Source organism: Nesoenas mayeri, assembly GCF_963082525.1.
Source record: "Nesoenas mayeri genome assembly, chromosome: 13".
Taxonomy (NCBI): Eukaryota; Metazoa; Chordata; class Aves; order Columbiformes; family Columbidae; genus Nesoenas; species Nesoenas mayeri.
The window spans coordinates 3,043,697-3,067,613 of NC_137550.1; the positions used below are offsets into that span (position 1 = coordinate 3,043,697).

General features: G+C 50.1%; 5 protein-coding genes across 5 annotated transcripts; 3 read left to right on the plus strand and 2 right to left on the minus strand.

The window, feature by feature from the left end:
- Nucleotides 1-337: 337 nt before the first annotated feature.
- TAF7L (TATA-box binding protein associated factor 7 like) lies at nt 338-6,855 on the minus strand. The gene is made up of 11 exons (XM_080352542.1): nt 6,599-6,855; nt 5,014-5,092; nt 4,717-4,850; nt 4,190-4,316; nt 3,924-3,982; nt 2,811-2,883; nt 2,300-2,416; nt 1,912-2,100; nt 1,704-1,816; nt 1,342-1,401; nt 338-764 (listed from the first exon to the last, which is right to left on the minus strand). Exons 1-11 carry the CDS (start codon nt 6,662-6,664, stop codon nt 720-722), a joined length of 1,062 nt encoding a protein of 353 aa, XP_080208668.1. The 5' UTR covers nt 6,665-6,855; the 3' UTR covers nt 338-719.
- A 44-nt stretch (nt 6,856-6,899) lies between these two features.
- Nucleotides 6,900-11,270, plus strand: LOC308045315 (magnesium transporter NIPA2-like). Its single transcript, XM_080352541.1, has 5 exons — nt 6,900-7,060; nt 7,520-7,576; nt 8,285-8,375; nt 8,527-8,687; nt 9,966-11,270. Exons 1-5 carry the CDS (start codon nt 6,922-6,924, stop codon nt 10,595-10,597), a joined length of 1,080 nt encoding a protein of 359 aa, XP_080208667.1. The 5' UTR covers nt 6,900-6,921; the 3' UTR covers nt 10,598-11,270.
- A 371-nt stretch (nt 11,271-11,641) lies between these two features.
- Nucleotides 11,642-12,506, minus strand: NDUFA1 (NADH:ubiquinone oxidoreductase subunit A1). Its single transcript, XM_080352568.1, has 3 exons — nt 12,322-12,506; nt 12,034-12,123; nt 11,642-11,738 (listed from the first exon to the last, which is right to left on the minus strand). Exons 1-3 carry the CDS (start codon nt 12,421-12,423, stop codon nt 11,718-11,720), a joined length of 213 nt encoding a protein of 70 aa, XP_080208694.1. The 5' UTR covers nt 12,424-12,506; the 3' UTR covers nt 11,642-11,717.
- Nucleotides 12,507-13,245: 739 nt separating this feature from the next.
- Nucleotides 13,246-20,652, plus strand: UPF3B (UPF3B regulator of nonsense mediated mRNA decay). Its single transcript, XM_080352608.1, has 10 exons — nt 13,246-13,467; nt 13,597-13,703; nt 13,820-13,926; nt 15,844-15,942; nt 16,287-16,397; nt 17,103-17,146; nt 17,821-18,009; nt 18,506-18,657; nt 19,351-19,663; nt 20,503-20,652. The coding sequence occupies exons 1-10, from the start codon at nt 13,300-13,302 to the stop codon at nt 20,647-20,649; spliced, it is 1,437 nt and encodes a 478-aa protein (XP_080208734.1). The 5' UTR covers nt 13,246-13,299; the 3' UTR covers nt 20,650-20,652.
- A 955-nt stretch (nt 20,653-21,607) lies between these two features.
- RPL39 (ribosomal protein L39) lies at nt 21,608-23,898 on the plus strand. Its single transcript, XM_080352609.1, has 3 exons — nt 21,608-21,747; nt 21,980-22,083; nt 23,568-23,898. Exons 1-3 carry the CDS (start codon nt 21,745-21,747, stop codon nt 23,614-23,616), a joined length of 156 nt encoding a protein of 51 aa, XP_080208735.1. The 5' UTR covers nt 21,608-21,744; the 3' UTR covers nt 23,617-23,898.
- Nucleotides 23,899-23,917: the final 19 nt, after the last annotated feature.

Consider the following 23,917-nt stretch of genomic DNA (forward strand, 5'->3'; position numbering starts at 1 on the left):
GCACACCCTTGCTGAAGCCTGAGGTGCCCTCCGTTGTGTTCTGGAACTGCCTTTCTAATCCTCTTCCCACCATGCCAGGTTAATCTGGGATTGGCCTGCCTCATCTGTGAGGAATTAAAGAAACTCCCTGCTCGGGAGCGCCTCGCTCCTCCCACAGAGCAATGGCTTGCGGGGTCCCTTCACGCACAGTCTCCCTCTGACCCAGCCACGCAAGGAGCACTTCAGCAGAGCCCAGGAAAGCTGTGTGAGCACCAGCCTGGGCTGAGCGTTGTCAGGCACAACTGGCAAGAGGCAGCGCTGGTCTGTACTCCAAAGACCACGCAGGAACAGATCAGGGTTGGAAACGATACTTTATTGAGTCTGGTTTGCAGACACAAGTGTTCCTCAAGCAAGGAACAAGCTTCTACCAGGCCACAGCCCATCAAGTCCAAGACTCAGTGACATGTACAAAGCTGCACTGCATGGTCCCAGGGAGAATTAAACCCCTCCCAGAGAGCAGTGCTGAATATTTACGGTGTTCTGGCTGCTTGCACAGACATAGTCCAATCCTTCAGCTCCACTGGCCAAGCCGAGCACAATGTCTGTGAGAGCAGCCCTGAACACGGAGCCTCCAGCCCTGCCTAGCAGCAGCACTGTGTATCTGGAGCAAAAACTTCAGCACGGCAGATGAAAAAACACTTTCAGCTCTTCTCGCAGATACAAAGACCCAGGCCCGCTCCTCACTTCTCCATGAGGGCCTCCAGCTGCTCCTGCAGGGACGTCATCTGGGAAAAGGGGACAAGGCATTACAGGAAGGCACGGCTGGGACTCCCGGCAGCTCCAGCCCAAGCGCTTCTGTGTTTCTGCAGATCTTCCACCTACGTCAGTGGCTGTTTTGCGCATACGTGGCAGAACTCAGCACTGCCCACAGGTGAAGCTGCACAACAGGAATCCAGGAGAGGGAACCTCCTGCCTTGCGACCTGGTTGAAACTCTGAAGAGCTGCCCAGGCAAGAAATTTGCCAAGACCCTACAGCTACTGTCTGTCTTGTACATGGTGCTAGCAGGTTTCTGTGTTGTATTTTACCCCAGGCAGCAACCTTAGTAGCCTTAGATTGCTGGCCAGATGTGTTTTGGCCAACTGCTCCTTCAGAAGGAAGGCTGCAATCAACCCCCTTTCCTATACCACCCCATCCCTTAGGAAACTCCATGCAGCTACAGATGAGGTACAATCACACCTGACCTGTAACACTGGAGTTCAAAGCAGCTGGTGTGGTACAAGGTTTAGGAAACTTTGTCAGGGGCAAAGCTTTAAACTGCGTCGTGCCCCAGTCCTCCCCCTCCACTGTGGGGGTTTCCTCACCTGCTGCTTCTCTCGCTCTTCCTGCTGTTTGAACTCATCCAGCACGGCCTGGAGACGGGTCTGCAGAGGCAAACATGGCAGATCACAGTCACCCATGTGTTCTCAACTGAAGGGGTGCTGGCACAGGTCAAATGATGCAGCAAACCCCAAGCTGCACTGACAACCAGCCCCCCTTGTCTCCTGCCGTTTTATGGATTGCTTTGCCTCCATGGGGAAGTGCTGGAGTGTGTATGGTCATATCACACTTATTTTTAACCCAGCAGGCACCTGGCTTTTCCAGGGCAGCAGCTGAATCAGTCTGTTGGATCTAATAGCAAGCCAGTGTTAAGAAGACTTTGAAGAGACCCTAGGAAAGCTCTCACCTTGAGGGCTAGGTTCTCCACTTTCATGATGAGATCTTCCTGGCGCTTCCTCCTGTCCTGGGTCTCCTGGAGTTTACTTTTCAGGTTGTCAATCTGCTTCTGGATCCCCATAACTGGAAGAAAGAGTGAGTGCAGAACAGTAGCAGAGCCGGGCAGCGCAGCCTGCCTGGCACTCAGGTGATTCCGCTGCGCTACGCCACCCTCTCACCTATCTGGTTGGACCCCTCGTTCTCCTGTTGCTGCCCATCGGACTCATTCAGCTTGTCCTGCAACTGCCTCTCCAAATCCTCCTCGGTGTCCATGATGTTCAGGTCTTCATCGTCATGATGATCCCTCTCATCTTCATCTTCACTGCTGCTGCTGATGTCATTAAATATCTCCCGCAGTTCATCATGTTCTAGGAGGGTACAAAAGCGAAGAGGAAAATCACAGCCGATGACCTCCCAGCACCCTTTGCCTGCCAGGGCCCACACAGGGACGTACAAGGTGTCTGTTTCAACACCCTCTCTCCTTTCTGGGCAGGGTTTAACCCTGACAGAATGAGCCAAACAGATTACTGAGTGGCTGGAAAGAAAATAACAGCTTCCCCACTGCACCTGAGGAGCCATGGCCTTGCTTATGTCCCGACATCCCTGGAGAGGAGATGTCCAGGCTGGTGAGTGAACCATGGTTGTCTACTTCTTTTGTTTCATCTTCAGCAATGACTTCCCAGCCTGACAGCAGGAACAGACAGGTCAAGGGAAAAAGAGGAACATGAAAGATGCAATAAGACAAAACAATGCTAAAAACTGCACATCACTGTCCTTCCAACAAGTCTGGCCTTGCAGCGATGGATATCCACAATGAACCACCCCAGCCCCCTTTTTTGATGGCTTCTCTGCTGTTACTTAAGTTTCTGCTCAGTACAACAATACAGGCTGCAAAGAAGGTCACCATGAGCTTTGGAGAAGGCAAAGATGACGCTCCAAAACTTCAGTACCTCTTGTGTGCTTATCTCCAGTCTCTCACACCCACACAAAGCTGAACTTGTCTCTCCTTTCCACAACCCCCAGGTCACACATAAGTGTCCTGTCTACCACTTGAGCTTTTTTCCTCCTAAAAGGATACGGACACTGACAGCTTCAGCATCAGTGCTCAGGAGACGCTTCACCTCTTTTTCCACATCAGGAGACTCAATATACTGGGCCAGAGAGAGGAAAGAGAACAGAGACACTGTTAAATGCCTCGTGCATGCTGCTGGTGTTTGTCAACTCCAACCCTCCACCTCTATTTCAAGCCTCTCTTCTCTTATGCTCTCTGCTCAGCCTGTGCTCATGTTCACTCTAAAAGTAGTTTATGCACCTCTAGAAAGCAATCCATCCTTTTTGTACAGAGCTCCTTGGAGGGTTGTACACTCTCACTTTTCTACTTTTACTACTTACAAAATAAGACTTTCTGTGTTTACACAGAAAGGGGATTTCTGTGTGTTTACACAGAAAGTCCTCGAGGACTTTCTTGATGGATGGTCAACTCAACTCCTTCCCATCTCACTCAAAAGAAGCTTTCATTTTTCACTTTTAAATTAGCCAGTAATCTTAATGCAGTGACATCAAATATCTCCTGTGGGCTATAAGAATGTCTCAAATAATTTGTTTCCCAAATGTCATGCAAAATAGCACTCCATCCTGTTCTCAGAAACTGCAAAGCAGAGAAGAACAAGCCTTTCCAGCCTCACAAAGCTGCAGCTCCCCAACACCTTGCCTGGTTTGCACGGATGCACAGACACGGTCTCTGAGATCCATCTGTTATCACTCCCCCAGCTGAAATGACAAGTTATTCTATTTGTAGTGTTGCTTTTTGGGGAAGTGAACAGGCCATGCATAGAGAGAAGATTTCAGCTGCGAAAGCAGGAATGAGTGAAATCCCATTTTCCTGTGAGGCTTCCTTTCCTCTCTGTGAGCAGGAAGAGATGTGCTGTGGCCAGGCAGCCACAGGAATGGAGCACAGCATTTCTCTGCAGAAGACATTCCCCTCAGGAGCATCTTGGAAAACATGGAAGAAGCACCCAAATAAGTGTTTAAATCTACTGCTCTCCCTTCACTCTCAGCTGTGGCAAGGAAACATGTGAAGCAATGTTAAGAAATTACATGTTTTCTGGACTAATAGAAAGTTACAGCTCTAACGTCTCTGCCTTCCTATCCCTTGGTTATTGCATCTGCATCTGTGCAAGAAGCAACTCACCTTCTTCTTAGCTGTCTTCCGGAATCGTCTCTTCCGTACATTTTTCAGAGGAAGAGTGACTGTGATGGAGGAAACAGATGGCGAGTGTCAGGCAGATGGCCTCACAGGAGAGTTGGTGCCAAAAGGGGGAAGATCCCTCGGGAAACAGGGTGAGCACAGAAAACAGAGCAGGAGCGCAGCCGGGACAGGGCAGTGGTGAGTGCCCTGCACAGCTGTGGGGACACTGCGGTGGTGGGACGGAGGGGTCTGGCACAGCCTCTACTCACTGCCATGGTTCCAGATGAATTTCTTCTCTCTGTCCTTGTCCTTCTTCTTGTTTGCCTTGGGGTCAGTGCTCACAGTTTGTTCTTCCAAAGGCGGGTAGAGATCACCATCCACAGTGCAAACAAGCATCTGGAATCCCCACATAAACACAAAGGGTGCTTGTCATAACACAAGGACAAAACAATGTGAAAGCTTTACTGGAAAATGAACAGTGACTGCCTGCTGTGTGTTGTGAGCCAAAGGGATTCATGGGCATGGGGCAGGAGAAACACATCATCTCACACCCAGCTTAGTTCATATCTAAACACAGCAGCTGTTAAGCTGTTACAAGAACAACCACATTTCATATTTCAGAAAGGGGATTTCTAAACACCAGGCGGAGTGGCAAATTTTGAACTGCTAATATTGTGAGAATACAGAAATTGTCCATGTTGAACTGGGTATCCAGCTGTCAAAATGTGCAAGGGTTTTCCTGGAGAGCAGAGCAAGGAATTAAGCTGTTGGGGCAGGTAAGAAGGACAGCTCATACCTGGCAAATATCTGCTGTCTTATAGAAGGTTTTCTTGTCAATGGTTTTTAAGCTCTCGATGATGCAGGGCAGATCCACCAGCTTGGCCGCCAGTGGTACCCGGTCTACCCGGACAATCCCGTGGCGCCCATCCGCTGCGAAAAGCCATGCGACAGGTTAGCGCTGTCACTAAACAGCTAAACTGAGTGACATATTCCTGGGGAACAGAAATTTAATGGGAAAAACACATGCAAGTTGCACAGCTTCACTTGTGGACAGCCAGAGGAGTTCTAAGATGCCCTGACCCTGCTCACTCACCGTGTAGCTCAATGGTGAGCCTGTCCTTCAAGTTGACATTCCCGGACTGTACCGCTCGCCGCACAGTGGATGCATATTCCTGGCAAGGTTGGACAGATTTACATCAGGACTGGTTGTGCTTCCTCCGAGAATCGCTCAAGTCTTCCATCCAACCTACCCACCCTTAAACACCCCCATGCCATCCCAACACATGGAAACAACTGCAAGAGCTGCAATGAAAAGTGCGCCCTCCTCCCAATACCATGCGCTCACCCTGTGGCTCTGCTATTCCCAGTGCCCTTCACACCCCCTGACACGACACAGCTGTGACAACAGCGTGAGGCCGCGACAGAGAGACCGTGCCAGGGAACGCAGCTCTGGGGGAAGGTACAGCTCCCCTCGTCAGGCTCTCGTGGTGTCAGCAGGACACAGTCTCAGCTTTAAGCATCTAATAGCATCAAGTGCACTGCCATCCATAGCAACTGAGCACCCAGCCCCTGCTGAAGCTCGGTCCTTACAGAAATTCCCTCCCTAATCCCCCCAGCTGCCTGACAAGCCTCCTGCCCTGTGTTGCAGGAGCACTCCTCAAGAGGAACCCGGGGAAAATCTGTTCGAACGACACAGAACGGGCTGCCCAAGGCCTGAAAGCACCCAGCCTGCTTCCATGTTCCTCGCCAGGTTCGCAGACTTCCCCCGGACTTCCCCGCCTTGCTGCCCCCCCTGCCCCAGCCCGGCGCTGAACCCCCCAGCCCGGCGCTGACCCCCCCTAGCGCGGTGCTGACCCCCCCCCCAGCCCGGTGTTGACCCCCCCAGCGCGGTGCTGACCCCCCCCAGCCCGGTGTTGACCCCCCCAGCGCGGTGCTGAGCCCCCCAGCCCGGCGCTGAACCCCCCTGCCCGGTGCTGAACCCCCCCAGCGCGGTGCTGACCCCCCCCAGCCCGGTGCTGAGCCCCCCCAGCCCGGCGCTGAACCCCCCTGCCCGGTGCTGAGCCCCCCCAGCCCGGCGCTGAGCCCCCCCAGCCCGGTGCTGAACCCCCCCAGCGCGGTGCTGACCCCCCCCAGCCCGGTGCTGAGCCCCCCCAGCCCGGCGCTGAACCCCCCTGCCCGGTGCTGATCCCCCCCAGCGCGGTGCTGAGCCCCCAGCCCGGCGCTGAACCCCCCTGCCCGGTGCTGACCCCCCCCCAGCGCGGTGCTGACCCCCCCAGCGCAGTGCTGACCCCCCCCAGCGCGGTGCTGAACCCCCCAGCGCGGCGCTGACCCCCCCCCAGCGCGGCGCTGAGCCCCCAGCGCGGTGCTGACCCCCCCCAGTGCGGTGCTGAACCCCCAGCGCGGTGCTGACCCCCCCCCCCAGCGCGGTGCTGAACCCCCCAGCGCGGTGCTGAGCCCCCAGCGCGGTGCTGACCCCCCCCAGCGCGGTGCTGAGCCCCCAGCGCGGTGCTGAACCCCCCAGCGCGGTGCTGACCCCCCCCAGCGCGGTGCTGACCCCCCCAGCGCGGTGCTGAGTCCCCCAGCGCGGTGCTGAGCCCCCAGCGCGGTGCTGAACGCGCAAACCGAACGAGCAGCCCCGGGAACGCCCGGGCAGCGGGCGCGGGGTCCCGGGCTCTCACCGGCGGCAGCCGCAGCACGAACTGGCTCTCCAGCTCATGCGGAGCATCGTCCTTGCTCTTACTCATGTTTCCTTCTTCGCTTTAGAAAACAAGACGCGATCACTGCGCCGCCCTGGTGAACCCAGCCCAACGCCACCCCGGGCCAGGCTCTGGCCCACGGGTGTCCCGCACAGGGGCAACCGGGACCTTTCGGGGGCTGTGACAGCCCCACACCCGCTGCCCGGCCGCTCCCCCGGCGGAAGCCGAGCCCCGTGCCCCGGCACAGTTCCGCCCCGCCCGGGGGCGGCTGTTGGCGTCGCACCGGAAGCGGCGGCGGAGCCGCCATGGGGAGTGCGGGCGGGCGGGCCGGCTTCTCCGTGGGGCTGGGGCTGGCCCTGGCCTCCAGCGCCTTCATCGGCAGCAGCTTCATTCTCAAGAAGAAGGGGCTGCTCCGGCTGTGCCGCCGCGGCCGCGTCAGGGCAGGTACCGGGGGAGCTCGGGCTGGCGGGACGGGGAAGCGCCGGCAGCCCCGGTGCCCCCTGCGAGCGGCCCGGCCCCACCGGCTCCGCCCGCGCAGCGCTGCGCCCCGGCCGCCCCGCCGTGCCCGCGGCGTGTCTGGGCTAAATGCACACTTGTTCCTCAGGGCTGGCCTTCGCCTGTAGCCGACAGACACGCGTGTCTAGAACCACTCACGCATCCTTGAAACTGCTGTTTCAAACACGGGAGAAGCGGGGGGTAACATTTTTGCTTTTAGGGTAAAAGAATCAGTTCTGGCCCATGCCTGGGTCAGGCCATAATGTGACAGGGCGGGCAGCCCCAAGGCTGCTGTGTGCTTAGACATCAGGCTCACCCACTTGCTTCTCCCAGGCAGTTCTGGCAGGATAATGAGCTTTTTGTGCAGCTTCATCTGAGGTTTCTTTTCACCTTTTCTTCCTTACTTAGGGCAAGGAGGTCACGCGTACCTGCACGAATGGCTTTGGTGGGCAGGGCTGCTGTGCAGTAAGTACCCGCTCTGAAACTGTAGCAAAACACACTTGAGAGTGCATTGCTCATTGTTTCCTGTTGCTTTTGTGTTTTATTGTTATGATAGTGGTTTGACTGCTTGATTTTTTTCTAAGGATATTGTTGATCTAATCATAACTCTAAAACATTCTAAAGTCTCATGCGTTACCAGGTTTCTCTGCTAAATAGGAGTTGAGGAGCTGGTCAAACTGGGTTGGGTTAAGTGCCTCTGGAAATGGCCTGCCCAGATGACGTAGTTATAATGGTGTATCCAGCACTATGGGTTTAGTGCTACAGCAATTTCAGCAGCTTTATTTTACATTTTTCAACATTAATAACCAATTGTACTTTATTTGCCCTTTAAAAAGCTGTTCCAAGAGAAGAACTTGACTTAGAAATACAAAACAGGTCAAAACTCCATTCAGCTTTGAGGACGTTATGGGAATATTTTTCTGTGGTTACTGTTCAGCTGCATAGCCACGTGTGATTAAGGATCACGATGTGTAACCATGAGCCTTCTCTTCCCAAGAAAAAATCAGACCCTGCTTGTCCTTGTTGGGGCTGTTCTTTCATGGTTGCACCACATACCTCAGAGAAACAGGGAACGCTCAGGTGGAAACTGAGACTGTCTTTGACTGCACCCAAATTTGTATTATGCTGAATTGCACCTACTGTGATGCTCACCTGACAGAGTTTTTCTTGCAGTGGGAGTTGGAGAAGCTGCAAATTTCGCTGCATATGCCTTTGCCCCTGCAACGCTGGTAACTCCACTTGGTGCTCTAAGTGTCCTTGTTAGGTAAGCAGCTGCAGAAACACCCTCACCTCACCTATACACCTTAGTGGTCAAAGCAGTTGCTCTGCTTTCCTCTATCTCTTCCCTCAGGTACTCCATCCCTTGGCCTAATTTGAGTTTTTTAGTTTGTTTGGGTTTTTTTACTATCTTTCAGTGCAGTTCTGTCTTCCATCTTCCTGAATGAGCAGCTGAATGTTCATGGAAAGATTGGCTGCATCCTCAGTGTCCTGGGTTCCACGGTGATGGTGATCCATGCTCCGCAGGAAGAAGAGGTTTCCAGCCTGGAGTCAATGGCAGAGAAGCTCAAAGATCCAGGTATTTAAATAGAAGAGGTCTTGTCAGCTTCAGGCTTGGAAATGACAGTAGCGGTAGGATACAACTTGGCTGGATTGGGAGGACTGAACTAAAGGTTAACTGAGCTGTTTCTTGTTCTGTGCACCAGTGGAGGAAACATTCCCCTGTGTCAAGGAGAGCTTGTGGGTTGCCTTCTATGGTGGGAAAAGGCTGGGGTTTCCACACACTAAATGTGAAAGATTGCTGTCAGTCAAACAGAATCTCATGCACGTGGTTGGAGGATTTACACCTTCTTAGCTACCTCAAAACATAGGAGGGCATGTCATCTTCAGAATGGCTTTTTAGGACTGTCAAGTCCTCTTGACCCTGGATAAAAAAAGCAGAAGGGAACCCCACTTCACAGAGGGGGAGTCTGGGGGGTGCTCCCAAGTCAGTCTGTGTGGAAGCAAGGATGAGAACTTGGGTTATTAAGTTACCAAGTGTGGCTTTTTTGTACTGCCTGTGAGGTATAGATGCAAAAAGTGAAGTGCATGGGAATTAGCTGCAGGTGTCAGCAGAAGGGGTTGGCCTGTGGCAGTGCTGGGACAGGCGAGGAAATCCCTGCACATGGGGGTGCAGCGGTGGCTGAGGGAAGACAGGATGAACTTCAGCCCAAGATGAATGAGTGATTCAAGTTATGCCCAAGGTCATGTGGTCCTGATATTTATGTTAGAGGATGAATCAAGTTGCAAGGACATGATTTGGGCAATAGCGTGGATGGCAGAATAAGCCACAGGAAATGGAGGAAGGAAGCATGGGGAGAAGAGCAGAGCAACAAGTAGATGCTGCTGCTCATTAGAGGGAGCGCTCTGGCAGGGCCTCACACTCCTGTGATGTGGCACTTTCCTCTTTAACCCACTGCAGCCCGCAGAGTTCAGCTAGAGCTTCCTGAGCCTTCTGCCACCCTCTTGGGCATCCTGCTGAGCTGTACTCCCTTGTCTTCCTGGTCAGCAAGCCCCCCCACCTCCAGTAGCGCCTGCCTCTGTCCCTACCTCTTCTAGTATAGGCAGCTGTATCCTGACAGGCTGACTCGTGGCGCGGTGCTGTGATCAGCACTGTAAAGATTTACTGTCGTCTCTGCAGTTTTGCTCAGGCTGGAGGGAAACTCTGCATCCCAACCCAGTCCCTACAGGTGGAAGGTGAAAAGACCAAACTGGTGGGGCACTTACCCTCCTGTCCTCTGTCTCTAATTGCTGTTCAGTTACATGTCACTGGTGCTGTTGTTCTCTGACAGAGCTCTTTAATTCTGCTTTCCCCAAGGATTCATTGTATTTGCTGTGTGTATCCTGGTGAGCTCCATTCTACTTATCTTTGTGGCTGGACCACGTTACGGACAGAGCAACGTCTTGGTTTATGTTTTGGTCTGCTCTGCCATCGGCTCGCTTTCAGTGTCCTGTGTCAAAGGCTTGGGGATTGCCCTGAAAGAACTGTTTGCTGGGAAGCCAGTCCTGAAAGAACCACTGGGCTGGGTGCTCCTCGTGTGCCTGGTGATCTGCATCAGCGTCCAGATCAACTACCTGAACAAAGCCTTGGACATCTTCAACACATCTGTGGTCACACCCATTTACTACGTGCTGTTCACCACAGCAGTCATGATGTGCTCTGCCATCCTCTTCAAGGAGTGGCAGCACATGGTGCTGGACAACATCATTGGCACCATCAGCGGCTTCCTCACCATCGTGTCCGGCATCTTCCTCCTGCACGCCTTCAGGGACATGCCCTTCAGCCCCGACCTCCTGCCCCTCTTCCTGCAGCAAGGCAGGGTAGAGCTGCAGGCCACATGGAGGAGTGCAGACAGACACCAGTCATGTCAGCACCAGGCTCTTCTGTCCTCAGAGGACAAAGGTTCTCAGAGCACAGAGGAGGAAGAGGAGGAAGGTGGGAGCATGTGAGGAAGCCTCTGAACTGCAGGCTGTCTGCTCCCACCGCTGAGCAGCCTCTCTGCAAGGCTGAACGTGCTGCCCCAGCTGCTGCCAGCTGCTGCTGCACTAGCAGGAGTTGGCAGTTACTGTCTACCTGCCCCAGGCAGGAGATATGTGATCTGTCACTGCCGGGAGGCTGACAGGGACAGCAGCCTCCTGCGGCTACAGACAGGAGCCCTGGGAACTGCCCAGTTCCTGGGATCTGGTGCCTCTTCACTGTTCTTTTACATGAAGAACTGATCAGCCTTCGTCAGGACACAGGCGCTGGCTGTGTGGAGGCCTGCAGCGCTAACATGGTGCTAACCCTTACTGAATGTGAAGACCAGCCATTCGGGCAGGCCTTACGGCATTTTTTTAAAACTATACATAGAAGACTAACAGTTTCAAAATAATCTAATGTGGTGCTAAGGTTACATAGAGAGAAGATGGATGTCTGGCTTTAAAGGTGACATACTCAAAATATTAATTCAAAAATTCCTCTGTCAAGTACTTGTTTTCCTCACTCTGCTAGAATTTATTTACAGATGCACATCCAAGAACAGAATACAATGAAAACTGGAAAACCAGCGGTGCTGCCACGCTTCCGTGGCCCTTACAGAGGGACTGACCTCTTCATGCAATGTCTGCTGTGCAGGTTGATGAAGCACCTATTAAAAACCGATTTGTTGCGTTACCGAGTGGCTAATGATACATCTGTACTGAGAGCTGGGTCAGCACTGAGGGGCGTGAAGGATTACAGGGGCAGGAAGAACCATGCGGATACTCGAGGGAAGCTCAAGATAGGGACAGGAGAGGGAATTGCTTCCTCTGTAAACAGGGGTGGCCTAGAAGTCCTTAGCTATCAAGGTAAGTTTCTGAAAGGTAACTAGACAGCTGTGTCCTCCTTGTCCTTATCTCAACCCATGCTGTATTTTCTCTCCTCTGTCCAGCTGAGGAGGCAAGTGATAAAACATCTTTGGTGGGCACCTGGTGTCTAGCTGGGGTCAACCCATTATAACAACACAGATGCAAGGGTTGAATACATGTATATCTTTAATAAAGAGTTAAATCATTTTATATAGATATGTGGATTCTTCACAGTGCCACCACCTTAGTCTATGTTCTCCAGACCCTGAAAAAGAAAAAGTAATAGAAGCTTCTGCACCATTCTCATTGTTAATTTGCAACAGTGCATAGATGAAAATGCAGGCTTTCAAACTGTGCTTCTTAAGTACCCAAGTTGTAATTTAAAAAACAAAACAAAAGTTAAATGCACATGCCCAGACGCAGGCCAGCTGTATGTACAGAGCGAGCTCCCACAGCCCCAGGAGCAACCCGCGCCCATTGCAGAGCCCGCAGGAGCTAGAGCAGCAGCGCACGGCTCCCGCTTCCCCCCACGGCACCTGCCCGGGGCCCCGAGCACCTGCCTTGGACACGTAGTACTTGTTGACACCGGACACCCGCCTGTCTCTTTCCATCAGGTTCCACTGGAAGGGGTAGCGGGCGATCCGCTTCTCCTGCAGACACGCACAGGGCTGCCTGTTACTGCCCGCGGGGAGGGGAGGGACCCCAAGGGGAAGTGGGATCCCAGAGGGAAAGGGAGGCCCGGGGACGGAACGAAGGGACCCCAAGGGGAAGTGGGATCCCGGAGGAAAGGGAAGCCCCGGGCTCCTGGGCCGCGGGGGGTGCGAGCGGCCCGGTGTGCCCGCGCTGACCTTGCCGCCGTTTTGCAAGCGGTGCATGTAGACGGTGGAGAGGCCGGGGATGGAGAGGCAGACGCCCATGATGGCCATGCCGGGCAGGATCTCGTACCACATCCCGCCGCTCCCTCCGCCCGCTCCGCCGTCCCGGGCTCCCTGCGGGCACTCCCGGCCTGCCCCGCGCGCCTTCCCGGCCTGCCCCGCGCGCCTTCCCGGCCTGCCCCGCGGGCACTCCCGGCCTGCCCCGCGCCGCCGCTGACGGGGCGGGCCGGGGGGGCGGCAGTGACAGCGCCGCCGAGGGGCCGCTGCTCGGTGGTGCCGGTTCCGTGGTTCCGGGGCATGCCGGGAGCCGTAGTCCGCCATGGCCTCACCTGCAGCCCTGGGTGCCGTTCTGGGGCCCACGGGGTAAAAAAGATAGTGAGCTACCAGATAGTGTCCGGAGAGGGGTACGAATCTGGTGAGGGGTTTGGAGAGGAAGCCGAGTGAGGAGCGGCTGAGGTCACTGGAGGAGGCTGAGGGGAGAGCTCATGCGGTTACAGCTCCTCAGAGGGGAGGAGGAGGGGCAGGTGCTGGTCTCTTCTCTTCAGTGACCAACAGCAAACCCGAGGGAATGGCAGGAACATGTGCCGGGGAGGTGCAGGTTGGACATTAGGAAAAGGTTCTTCACCCAGAGGGTGCTGGACACTGAACAGGCTCCACAGGGAGGTGTCACGGCCCCAACCTGACAGTGTTCAAGAGGCTGGTCAAGGTCCTCAGACGCCCGGCGTGAACCGTGACACTGTCCTGTGCAGGGGCAGGAGCGGGACCGGCGGTCCCCGTGTCCTCCCAGCTCCGGCCGTTCCGGACTGACGGGCCGAGCCCCGCCCCGGTGCACGCCGGGAGCTGTAGGCCGGCAGAAGGGGCCGAGGCTCGTGGCCCTTTAAGGCGCAGTCGCGCGAGAGGCGCGGCGGCCCATGGGTGGGCGGGGCCGCGCGGCGCTGACCCGCGGCCGGGATGAAGGAGGACAAGGAGAACGCCAGGCCTAAGGAGCGGCGCGCGGCTGCCGCCGGGCCGGGGGCCCTGCTGGGGGCGGGCACCGCCGCGGGTACGGATGGCAGGGCCGGCGGCGCCGAGCTCGACCGCCTCGAGCGGCCCAAGGACAAGAAGGAGACGCTCAGCAAGGTGGGGCCCGCGCGGTGCTCGGGGTGGCCCCCCCTCCCCCCCCCGCCCGCCGTAACGGGGCCTCGCGCCGCGGCCCTCGGGGCGAGGGCGCCGGGGGGACAGCGACACTGACCGTGCCGCCCGCCGCAGGTGGTGATCCGCCGGCTGCCGCCCAGCTTGACGAAGGAGCAGCTGGAGGAGCACCTGCAGCCCCTGCCCGAGCACGACTACTTCGAGTTCTTCGCCAACGACTCCAGGTACGGCCGCCGGGCCCGCCCGGGCGGTTCCCGCAGAGCCGCCGCTGCCGCCGCCGACCGGGCCCGGGAGGTGCTGCCGCCCTGACATCCGTGCTCTCGGTGTTGTGTTTCCGCAGCTTGTACCCGCACATGTTCTCCAGAGCCTACATCAACTTCAAAAACCAGGAAGACATAGTGCTCTTCAGGGACCGCTTTGACGGCTATGTTTTTGTCGATCACAAAGGTGGGTGAGCGCAGCCGGGCTGTGCGGTCACATTTCTCCTGCTGTGTACGCGCTGTGCTGGTTGGATTTTAGAGGGACAGGTGTGAGCAACATGTCACTTCTGATTTCGTAGAATCATTTCAATTGGAAGAGACCCTCAGAATCATCAAGTCCAACCGTAACCTAGCTGGCACCAAACCTGGTCCCTAAGAACCTCATGTAAATGCTTTTTAAACCCCTCCAGGGATGGTGACTCCACCACTGCCTTGGGCAGCCTGTTCCAATGTCTGACAACCCTTTCCATGAAGGTTTTTTCCTAATATCCAATCTAAACCTCCCCTGACGCAACTTGAGGCCATTTCCTCTTGTCCTATCACTTGCTACTTGGGAGAAGAGACCAACACCCTCCTGTCAGGTAGCTGTAGGCAGCAATAAGGTCTCCCCTCAGCCTCCTGTTCTCCAGGCTGAACAGCCCCAGGTCTCTCAACCGCTCCTCATCACACTTGTGCTCCAGGCCCCTCACCAGTGTCACTGCCCTTCTCTGCACTCTCCCAAGTTTCCTTTGTCTTAATGCCTTAGCCAAATGTTATACAGGCTTTCAAAGAACAAAGAAAAGTTATTATGTTTTGTGGAAACTAATCTAAATCAGTTTTGTACATTATGTGTAAAACCCAGTTATGTGTACATAGTACTGGTGTCAATATAAAAGCAGTCGCTGTTATTGAGGTTAATACTTGCATTGTCATAGTTCAGTAGGAAGTCTGAAAAGTGAAAGTGGTTGGGTGGTGTCACTGTCCAACCATAATGAAGCTGAGGTTACCAATGTCACCCTCTACTACTCCACTCACCTGTTCTGTACACTGTGACTACATTATGGTCAGTTTTTAATTCTGATTATTAGTTGTTCCAATTTACAACTGAGTCATTGTCGTTCAGTAAAAGGAATAGCTTATTGCTTGCAGTCTGAGCTGTGAAAATGACAGCTCTCTGGAGACATTAATCTGCAGGAAACAAATGTTTTGTCTAATTCATTGGTTAAACATCCAAGTATTTAGTTGCTGCTTATCTTTTTTTCTAAATGCATGTTAGGAATTCAGTATATCTCATGTTTTTAAATGTTACAATTTGAAACTGCTTACATTGGGTAGCTGTAAAAGTTGTTAGACTTTCATTGATAGACCTTCAATTTACATATTTAGCAAAAGCTTTAACAAGGGTGTGCCTGTTGGCTTCAGTAGGCCTAGGATTTCACCTTGAACTTTGTTTCAAGTACTATTTTACATTTCATCCAACTGGGTGTTTTATGTGATGCGAAGCTCTGTACACAAGATTATTCCTTATTTAGAAGGGTTACATGACAAGGTTTTCATAACACCTAGATCTTTTAAATAAGGTGGTTTGCGGTGTCACAGCAGACTGTATTTGCAATAACAGCAATGTTAGATTTATACAGCCATAAATGTAACATTATTGTCATAAAACTGTAGATCCTGCCTGTAATGCATTGCATTCTATTGTATTTTGCCGAAAATTGAGATTTGCCTCGGTTGCATTAACTTAAAATATTCTGTTCTACTTGCACAATGAGTGCATGGTCTGTAGGATGAGGATATTATATGGTGCAGTGTAGCTGAGGTGGCTGAACTGACAGTTGTGGGCAGTCTTAAATCCAGTATTTCCTACCTGTTGTGAGTCTGTGAATTTACTGTTTTGCTAATGTAGTGAGAGTGTTCAGTTCATGAATTCTGCTGTCTGTAAAATGTTGTTTTATTAAGTGACTTTCAAAATACAGTAGCTTTTTTCTGCTGTTCAAGTAGTCTCTTCTGATATTGTGTGGTTTTTGTAAGGCTTATCTTCTTGCTTTAGACATGGACAATATACTCTATTTTATATCCATTTCATCTTTTTTTAATGTATTTTTCCCTTTCCTCTTGACAGGTCAGGAATATGCTGCCATAGTTGAGTTTGCACCTTTCCAAAAAGCTGCAAAAAAGAAGAGTAAGAAAAAGGATGCCAAAACTGGAACTATTGAAGATGGTATAACAGCTAGCCAGTTTCTTCTGCATGTGTAGACTTGAAAGTTCTAGCAGTAATTTGAATATAATGTTTTTGCTGTGACACTGTAGTTTATCAATAGAATGTTTGCCTAATTATATGTGAAGCTTTATAGCACTGCTCTGTCTGCTGCAAATCTATTAAAGAGGGGTGTCCCAGACAAATATAACGCAGCAGCAGCTCATTTGAGAGCTGCCCACTTATGAAAAGGTGACATAGAAACAACACAACTCCTGCAAATCTAACCCAGATTTCCAGCAGCGTGCAATGCAAATTCGTTTGATGCTACAATATCTCTTCCCCCTCTCCTTTTTCTGTGCCTGTAGATCCAGAGTACAAGAAGTTTTTGGAAAGTTACAGTGCAGATGATGAAAAATTAACCTCCACTCCTGAAACTTTGCTGGAGGAAATAGAGGCAAGAAACAAAGAGCTAATAGGTATGAAAATCTATGTACTCTAGCTACATTTTACTAGAGCACAAATAAATGTATGTGGTGTAATTTGAAGCCGTGATTTCTCAACCCTGAGGAGGCTGAATTTTTTTGTGTGCTTGGTATTTGTTAAACCTTTAGGCTAATATTATTAATTGTGTTTAATTTGCTCCCATGCCCAAATTCTTCTGTAGGTTTAAGTTTTATGTTATAAAGTGCCTTCCTGGTTTAAGCTGCTAGTCAGATGTTTGTTAGTCAGACTAGGCAGTGGAACAGCTGCACTTAGGGACATGCAGTGAAGTTTAATGCAAAATGCTTAAAGCAGTGATGTTCCGTGCAGGCACAAATTAAGAGATATTGTGGTTTGGTAAAATAACATAAAAATGACCGGAAGAGTCTATTTTTAATGATGTTGCAGGTATCTGTTTTGAAGTGAGAGAATCTGCGAAAGGCCTAATGTAGACTGAATATCCCTTCGCAGATATGTGTACTGGAAATCATATTAGTGTCCTAAAGAAGTTTACAAGATCCTGGTATTTGCTGCTGTTCAGGGGTAGGATTGGAATCCTTGTTTCACTGCTGTATTGCTCTGTGTGAGAGGAGATAGGATGGATCATCCATAAGGCTGCTTTGTTTCATGTAGGGTTTTGTTGTCAGTATTGCAGTATCTGATAAGGCAAATTGTTTACATTTGTTTTATATATTCTCTAGCTAAAAAGACTACTCCTTTATTGAACTTCTTGAAAAATAAACAGGTAAGGCTTATCTCCACAGTTGTCTTGTTGCTTGCAAGTACAGTTTGCTCATTTAAACCATGGACATGTATATTGCAGTGTGTACATTGAAATGTTTCTGTCTTTGCTTTTGAAGAATAAGCTTTTGACCCACCTCCCTTGTTAACATTTGGCTCAGGTATTTTAAACTATTAGAACACTGGCCTTTGTAGGAATAGTGGTGCTTCACATGCATTCTGGTTACAGCTGAACGGCTCTTATGGCACTGCCAAACCAGACTTCCTTTTAATGCTTCCTTTTCCAATGTGGTTATGGCTGAGGTCCCTGTGAATGATCTTTCTCCTAGCACATAATCTCATTTTAACTTTTAGTGATGGAGGAAATCACAGATGGGGCAGATTTAATTAATATTAGAATGATAAAGGCTGAGGCTACTGTTGTGGTTGGGTTTAAGACAGTATAAATCAAGCCTTATGAGTGAAGAAAAAAATGAAATGCTGCTGTATCATGTTCGGGTTCACAACAGAACAATAGAGACAGCAGGATTTTTTTTATTCTTTTCTAGTAAGGGCAGATTTGAGGTGAGTTATTCAGTGATTAAATACTTTATCACTTTGTGGCAGAGTATCTTGTTATGCTTAAAGGGATGTTTACTAGTGTAGAAATACACTTTTTCTTTGCTTTTACACACACAGAGATTGAGAGAAGAAAAAAGAGAGGAGAGGAGGAGGAGAGAATTGGAAAGAAAAAGACAAAGAGAAGAAGAAAGAAGAAAATGGAAAGAGGAGGAGAGAAGGAAGAGAAAAGAAGCAGAAAAACTGAAGAAAGTAGACAGATGCCCAGAAAAAGAAAGAGACAGATCAAAAGAAGAACCAAAGATTAAGGTCTAGAACAGTTCTTTATTATAAACTGTTACATTCCCTTTCCCCCTATTATTTGTATATCAGTCTCTCAAAATGTGCTTTGAGAATTGTGTGAAGAATCACATGAGTTTGGTGTTAGTAAATTACCACTCTTTTGTAATATTAAATATTAGGCATTGTAAAGGTTTACATGCTGTAATGCTTCATAATAGTATTTAAAGCTTTTGTCATGTGACTGTTGTACATGCTGTGGTAAACAGAATTGTGGATTCACTATGGTATGGAGACTATTTTTAAGCTTTCTAAAATGGCCTGTTTTAGGAGAAAAATCTTAGTCTGCTCTGTGAATGATGCTTACTCATACACTCCAGCTTTTAGAAATGTTACAATTTGCAGTAACATTACTTTAACGTTTATTTCTTACTGGACTATGGTTCCTTTGATGCAATTTCGGTGTTGTGCCAGACAATATGTGTTAGAGTGAGCTTTTTAGTTGAGACTTCTGTTTTCTTTGTAGCTACTTAAGAAGCCTGAAAAAGATGAAAAAGACTTGGAGAAAAAAGAAAAATCCAAGAAACTGGAAAAAGAGGCTCTGAGGGAGGAAAAAAATGCGAGTAGTGCATCTGCCAAACGATCTGATGGGGAGACAAAAGAAGAGAAGGCAAAAAAGTATTCTAGTACTTGCTATAAATATATATGTGTCTATCTAACTTGTTTCCTGATCATACTGAGGCTTAGGCTGCTCTGCCATGACCATGTTTTGAAATTCCTTTCAAATTATTTTCCTGATACGAGGCACGGGGTGTGTTCTCAGTGGCAGTGCAGTGTCCCAGTGATTACAGAATGCTGTATGAATTACCTGAGAATTCTTCACTAGCAGACAAACTTTAATATTTTTGTGACTTGCTGCAGGAGCTCAGCAGAAGAAGCCTGGGTGTGGGTGACCTGCAGCAGGCTGTGAGCACAGTCCTTGCAATGAGGGAATTCTGTCCATGGCAAGAGGAGCAGTGTACTCCACTTAGTAGTCCCTTTAAGTCTAGTAGAAGGTCAAAGTGGGAAGTGTCATTCTCAACAGCTCCATGATCTGTTCAAGGTTCACTTCTGCCATGTGAGAAATAGACATGAGACAGAGATGTTTTCCAAAGCCAGAGGAGACTCAGCCAGCTATGTGAGTGGAAGGCCAGGAAACGCTAGCAGTCCGTGTCATCTCTGGTTATCGTGCATGACTCAGGTTATTACAGCTTCCCTAAAGCCTACCAGGGTGTCAACTCCTTATTGCAGATTTACACCAGTATTACATTAATCTCCCAGCCATGTTTGATGAATCTTTTGAGCTTAATTTTCAGTTTTGTTTTCATACAGATCAGAAGATGAGTATGTAAAGGACTACAGGGACCGAGATAGAGATTTTGAAAGAGACAGAGAATATGAGAGAGCACAGAGGGAGAAACTGAGACGCCAAGAAGAGGAGCGTCGGAGGCAGAAAGAGCGCTTTGAGAAAGAGAAGGTTTTTAGAAGAAAAGAGGAAGAGGTGAAAAAGGAGAGAGACTTACTCAGAGAAAAGGGAAAGAAAAGTGATCTTACAGACTTTACCAGCAGCACGGACAAATCTGAGAAAGTAACCAAAGACGATAAAAAAGAGGATACAATTAAGAGGGATCGTATCAGAAACAAGGTGCTGGATTTCTTTAAATTCATGTGTTGATTCATAGGGACCATATTGTGGCTTTTAGGATAAAAGCACTTTGAGGAAAGAACTATGTGGTTTATCTGTTTAAACTTTTCCCTGTTTTGGTAACAAACTGCTGCCATTGCTAGGAAGCTTGCCTGTCTGTCCACTAAACTTTGCAAAACTGTTTGTAATATTTCTTGTTACTGTATAGGAATTAAGCCAAGATACTATGGGCTAAATTGTAAAGGCGCTGATCTCTTTTTAATTGCTGACTTGTGCCATAGTTTGTATCTTTAAGGTGTCAGTAGAGCATTGGTAGTTTACTTGTACCTCTGCTGATGTTATACGTGCCTGAAAATACATCTTAAAATGAGAGTGACTGAACAGGTTCCTCTGAAACAGGGGCAAAACTGCTACATGCAGACTATGACAGATCTCCTGTAAATTCAAGAAATAATATCTTCAGTTTAGTTTTATATACTCTGCAAATCTATTTTTGCAGCCTCAGCATGCAAGTTTTCTGTATCACTTGAGGCATTATTGTACAAATGAAACTCAGGGTTTTGCAGCAGCTTTGGGAGTTCTGAGAGAGGGCGAGCTGGACTCGTCAAAGCAGGAAACTCTGTACGAGTAACTTCAGCTGTGTGCAGTGTTCTTTGTGGCCTGAACAGGGATGTTGCCTTACAACAGAGGCAACCTTGATTTGAGACAGTTGAAGTTACATTGCCAACATGGTAGAATAATTGAGAAGTTTGTATTTGGGCCATTTCTAGTATGACTGCCGTAATAACTGTGAGAGCATGGGACTGTGAAAGAGTCTAAACAGTTTTGATTTATTTCAGGATCGTCCAGCAATGCAGCTGTACCAACCAGGAGCCCGAAGCCGAAGCAGATTGTGTCAGTATGAAGACAGTGCTGCAAAGCCCACAGATCAGGGAGCAGATAAGAAACAAGAGAGTGAGACCAGTACCACGAAGGAAGAGGAGTGACTAGCGTGCAAGCCTTAGCGTTCTGACTGTCTGTGCAGCCAAAGAGCATGTACTACGCAATCCAGAAGTGCCTTCGAAACGAAGAAGGAACAAAGGAAGAAAAGGGGCATGGTGCTGTTGGAAGTTTCCGGTTAAAGAAGCTCAGTTGTAGATTCGGAATTTGAAATGTGTTATTGTATTTTCAGTTATTTGAATTTATTTTTCCTGGCATCTAATTACAACAGAGAAGAGAATCTTTGCGAAGTAGGACTTTATGGCCTTAAGTATGAAAATAAATGAGTCATGCAGTCAGGAGGAGATGACACCTGGATCTAAAGCCAGAGCTTTGCAGTAAAGTGATCAGAGCCAGCGTTTGATGCGCTTCAGCAGAGCGAGCTCGAAGGTGCCCGGAGTGAACACAGGTCTTGCAGTGTTGTGTGGTGCTCCTACCTGAGGCAGTGGTAGCTAAATTCTGTCAGCCTAGCACTCAGACAGGTTCACAGGCTGGGCTGGTTGAGGTAGCAGCAAACAGGAGCCTTCTGGCATGTGGAGAGAACATCTGGCATGGCAGTAATCACACATCTGGCACGGCAGTAACAGTGTTAGGGAGGGAGAGACCTTCCTCTCCCGTGGTTCTGGAGTGTATGAATAAGCTGGCTTAACATTGGAGTGCTTCTTGACAAATTCTTATGTAAAGTCTACCTACACTGAAATGCTTATTTTCAATCAAATGTAGCTGGTTTGAGCACCCTGTTCTTTTCCAGCGTTTTCCTTTCTTTAGAGTCTGAAACATTTCCAACCTCCTGTCCTCCCAGTACTGCTTCATCTTCCCTCGTAACCTGAAGTATTGTTTTACAGCCCAGAAAGAGACTTCACCAGTAGCAGCTCCTCCCAAGCTAGCGAACTTTAGCCATAGCGATTTTGTACGAAACCAATAAACTCGCAGAAACCCGAGTGCCGCCGCTGCTCCTCTCTCGCTGCGCCGGGCGGGCCCGCCGGGCCGCCAGGGGGTGCTGTGCCCGCGGAGCCCGCGCTGCGCCCGCCTCTCGCCGCTTCCCCCGCCCCTTCCTCCTCTTCCGCCGCCGCCATCGCCGGGACGCCGGGCAGCTGCGGGCCATGGTGAGACCATCGGCCGCCATCCGCCGCCGCACCGCGAGCTGTCTCCCCGCCGCGGGCTGGCTTGGCCTTTCCGGCAGCAGGGCCGTGCGGGAGGGCCCCGGGCGCCACTTCCCCGTCCCCGGTTGGCCCACCGGCCGCCTCACGGCGCGGGGCGGCGCCTGGCGCTGCGGGGCCTCCCGGGCCCGGCAGAGCTGCCCCCGCCGCGGTCACTAACGGCTGCTCTCTCTTCCAGTCGTCTCACAAGACGTTCAAGATCAAACGCTTCCTGGCCAAGAAGCAGAAGCAGAACCGGCCCATCCCGCAGTGGATTCGCATGAAAACGGGCAATAAGATCAGGTAATCAGGGCAGACACGGCTCCGCCGGGCAGGGGCGGCCCGTTGGGTTTCTTGAGGCAGCGTGGGGCTTCCGTGCCCTTCTGCAGCAGTTCAGTTCGTTCCAGTGCTCTGCAAGTGCCCACAGGTGGTGGGGGTGGCACGTTGAAAATGAAGGCGTGAACCGTACCTGTGGATGATTTATTCCAGACCTTGAATGCTGGTAACTGCCATGCTGCTGACATTCCCTTTCCCAACACCTTTCCCCGCTGGGATCTTGCATTTTTGAAGGAGCAGTACCTTACTCAGCATGGGTGTTGTGAGACACAGAAGATGGTGTGTAAAGGACCAGATGTCTATGGGAGATAAAATTGATAGTATGAGATCCTTGGTTCATGATTGCAGAATTAAATTGCAACAGTTCCTTTTTGTTTGCCTATAGTGTTTGTTTTCAAGTATCATATTTAGGAAAATGCAGTAAGAGAGCACTGTAGGAAGCCAGCTGGATGTGAGGCATGCAGAAGGTGGTGCATATCTTAGTGCTCTGGTTTAGAAGCTTCAACCAGTACAGTTTGCTTATTCGCACTGTGCAGCTAGCTCTTTATCTTGCTTGCTTGTCTAGACTTCTTCAGGGAATGGGATTCTTTCTCCCGGATTGTCACTCTCCTCACTGCTTCGGACAAAAACCAGCAGCGGTGGCTGGCTCAGGCCGTTCTGTTCCTGCGATTTCTAACTTGTTTCTTTCCAGGAAAAATCAGCCCCAGACTGTATTCTTGTCTTCCCAGATACCAAGTTACAAAGAGGTTCTGTTTTCACTGAATTGCATACTTTGGAATACTTGTTCATGGGGCAAAATCATGAATTTTTGTCCCGTGGCACTTCAGTACCTCACTCATCAGCTTTATCCAAACTGTGTGCCAAAGCAGGCTGCAATTACAGTGCTTCATGCCGTGGGAGTACTGCCATTTTCCTGCTGAGAGTGACTCTGTTAACACCATCTTTGGTTTCACCTATGCAGTGGTGAAATTGCTGGTTCTTAACATGTACAAGTACATACTCATAAATGAATATACCTTCCTAGAAGAGAGCCTTTTCCATACACTGCTTGCTTTCTTATTTCTAATGAAAATGATACTTTTTGTGTTAGACTATGAACTACATTCAAGAGGTAGTTTTCATTACCATTGGGCAGTCAATACAAGATCGCAGGTCTCGTCTCCAGAAGAGGAGGTGTGATATTCACACGCCAGCACTGATGCATCTCTGCAGGCTCTCTGAGGTTTAGATTCTCTTGCAGTAATGTGCTAGTTGGTTAGTAAACGAAGTAAACAGAGGTAGAAATTTTTCAAAGATAAGTAGACAGCTGATGATTTTTGTCAGCCTGGCACTGTAGCCTGCAAGAAACATTTCAGTTTTTTTACTGTTGAGCTAATTCAGGGCTGTTTCAGTCCATCTGGATCCTCAAATATGTGTGTGCACTTTGCTAATTTACATTGCTTTTGTCTTAGGTACAACTCCAAAAGGAGACACTGGAGAAGGACCAAGCTGGGCTTGTAAGAGACTGTCTCCTGAGAACTCTAATGACACTTGTCTTTCTGCGTCAGATGGATACACCTGCTCTGTGGTTTGGCGACCCCCAAGCGATTCCTTGCATAATGTTGGGCTGCAGTCCCCCGTGTCTTTTTTTAAAAGTCAGTCTGGGTTATTGATGTTAACTGGGAAAGCCTTGAAACAATTTGCATCTGAAACATGAAGACTGTGTTCTATTAGTGTTCGCTCCTTCAGGCATCAGCATGATTATTGGCAGTGTACAGATTTGCTAATAAATATGGACCTGAATGGCTTGGCTGAAATTATT

What these genes read in the sequence shown, in the direction of transcription:
- TAF7L (XM_080352542.1), bottom strand. Translation starts at nt 6,664, where the DNA reads ATGAGTAAGAGCAAGGACGATGCTCCGCATGAGCTGGAGAGCCAGTTC. An exon ending in AGACAGCAGATATTTGCCAG is followed by an intron (nt 4,317 to 4,716) that starts GTATGAGCTGTC and finishes TGGGGATTCCAG; the next exon opens with ATGCTTGTTTGCACTGTGGA. An exon ending in GCAAGGCCATGGCTCCTCAG is followed by an intron (nt 2,101 to 2,299) that starts GTGCAGTGGGGA and finishes GTACCCTCCTAG; the next exon opens with AACATGATGAACTGCGGGAG.
- LOC308045315 (XM_080352541.1), top strand. Translation starts at nt 6,922, where the DNA reads ATGGGGAGTGCGGGCGGGCGGGCCGGCTTCTCCGTGGGGCTGGGGCTG. An exon ending in CCGCGGCCGCGTCAGGGCAG is followed by an intron (nt 7,061 to 7,519) that starts GTACCGGGGGAG and finishes TTCCTTACTTAG; the next exon opens with GGCAAGGAGGTCACGCGTAC. An exon ending in AGAGAAGCTCAAAGATCCAG is followed by an intron (nt 8,688 to 9,965) that starts GTATTTAAATAG and finishes GCTTTCCCCAAG; the next exon opens with GATTCATTGTATTTGCTGTG.
- NDUFA1 (XM_080352568.1), bottom strand. Translation starts at nt 12,423, where the DNA reads ATGTGGTACGAGATCCTGCCCGGCATGGCCATCATGGGCGTCTGCCTC. An exon ending in GCTTGCAAAACGGCGGCAAG is followed by an intron (nt 12,124 to 12,321) that starts GTCAGCGCGGGC and finishes GCGTGTCTGCAG; the next exon opens with GAGAAGCGGATCGCCCGCTA. An exon ending in ACAAGTACTACGTGTCCAAG is followed by an intron (nt 11,739 to 12,033) that starts GCAGGTGCTCGG and finishes TTTCTTTTTCAG; the next exon opens with GGTCTGGAGAACATAGACTA.
- UPF3B (XM_080352608.1), top strand. Translation starts at nt 13,300, where the DNA reads ATGAAGGAGGACAAGGAGAACGCCAGGCCTAAGGAGCGGCGCGCGGCT. An exon ending in ACTTCTTGAAAAATAAACAG is followed by an intron (nt 17,147 to 17,820) that starts GTAAGGCTTATC and finishes TTACACACACAG; the next exon opens with AGATTGAGAGAAGAAAAAAG. An exon ending in GGGATCGTATCAGAAACAAG is followed by an intron (nt 19,664 to 20,502) that starts GTGCTGGATTTC and finishes GATTTATTTCAG; the next exon opens with GATCGTCCAGCAATGCAGCT.
- RPL39 (XM_080352609.1), top strand. An exon ending in AAAACGGGCAATAAGATCAG is followed by an intron (nt 22,084 to 23,567) that starts GTAATCAGGGCA and finishes CTTTTGTCTTAG; the next exon opens with GTACAACTCCAAAAGGAGAC.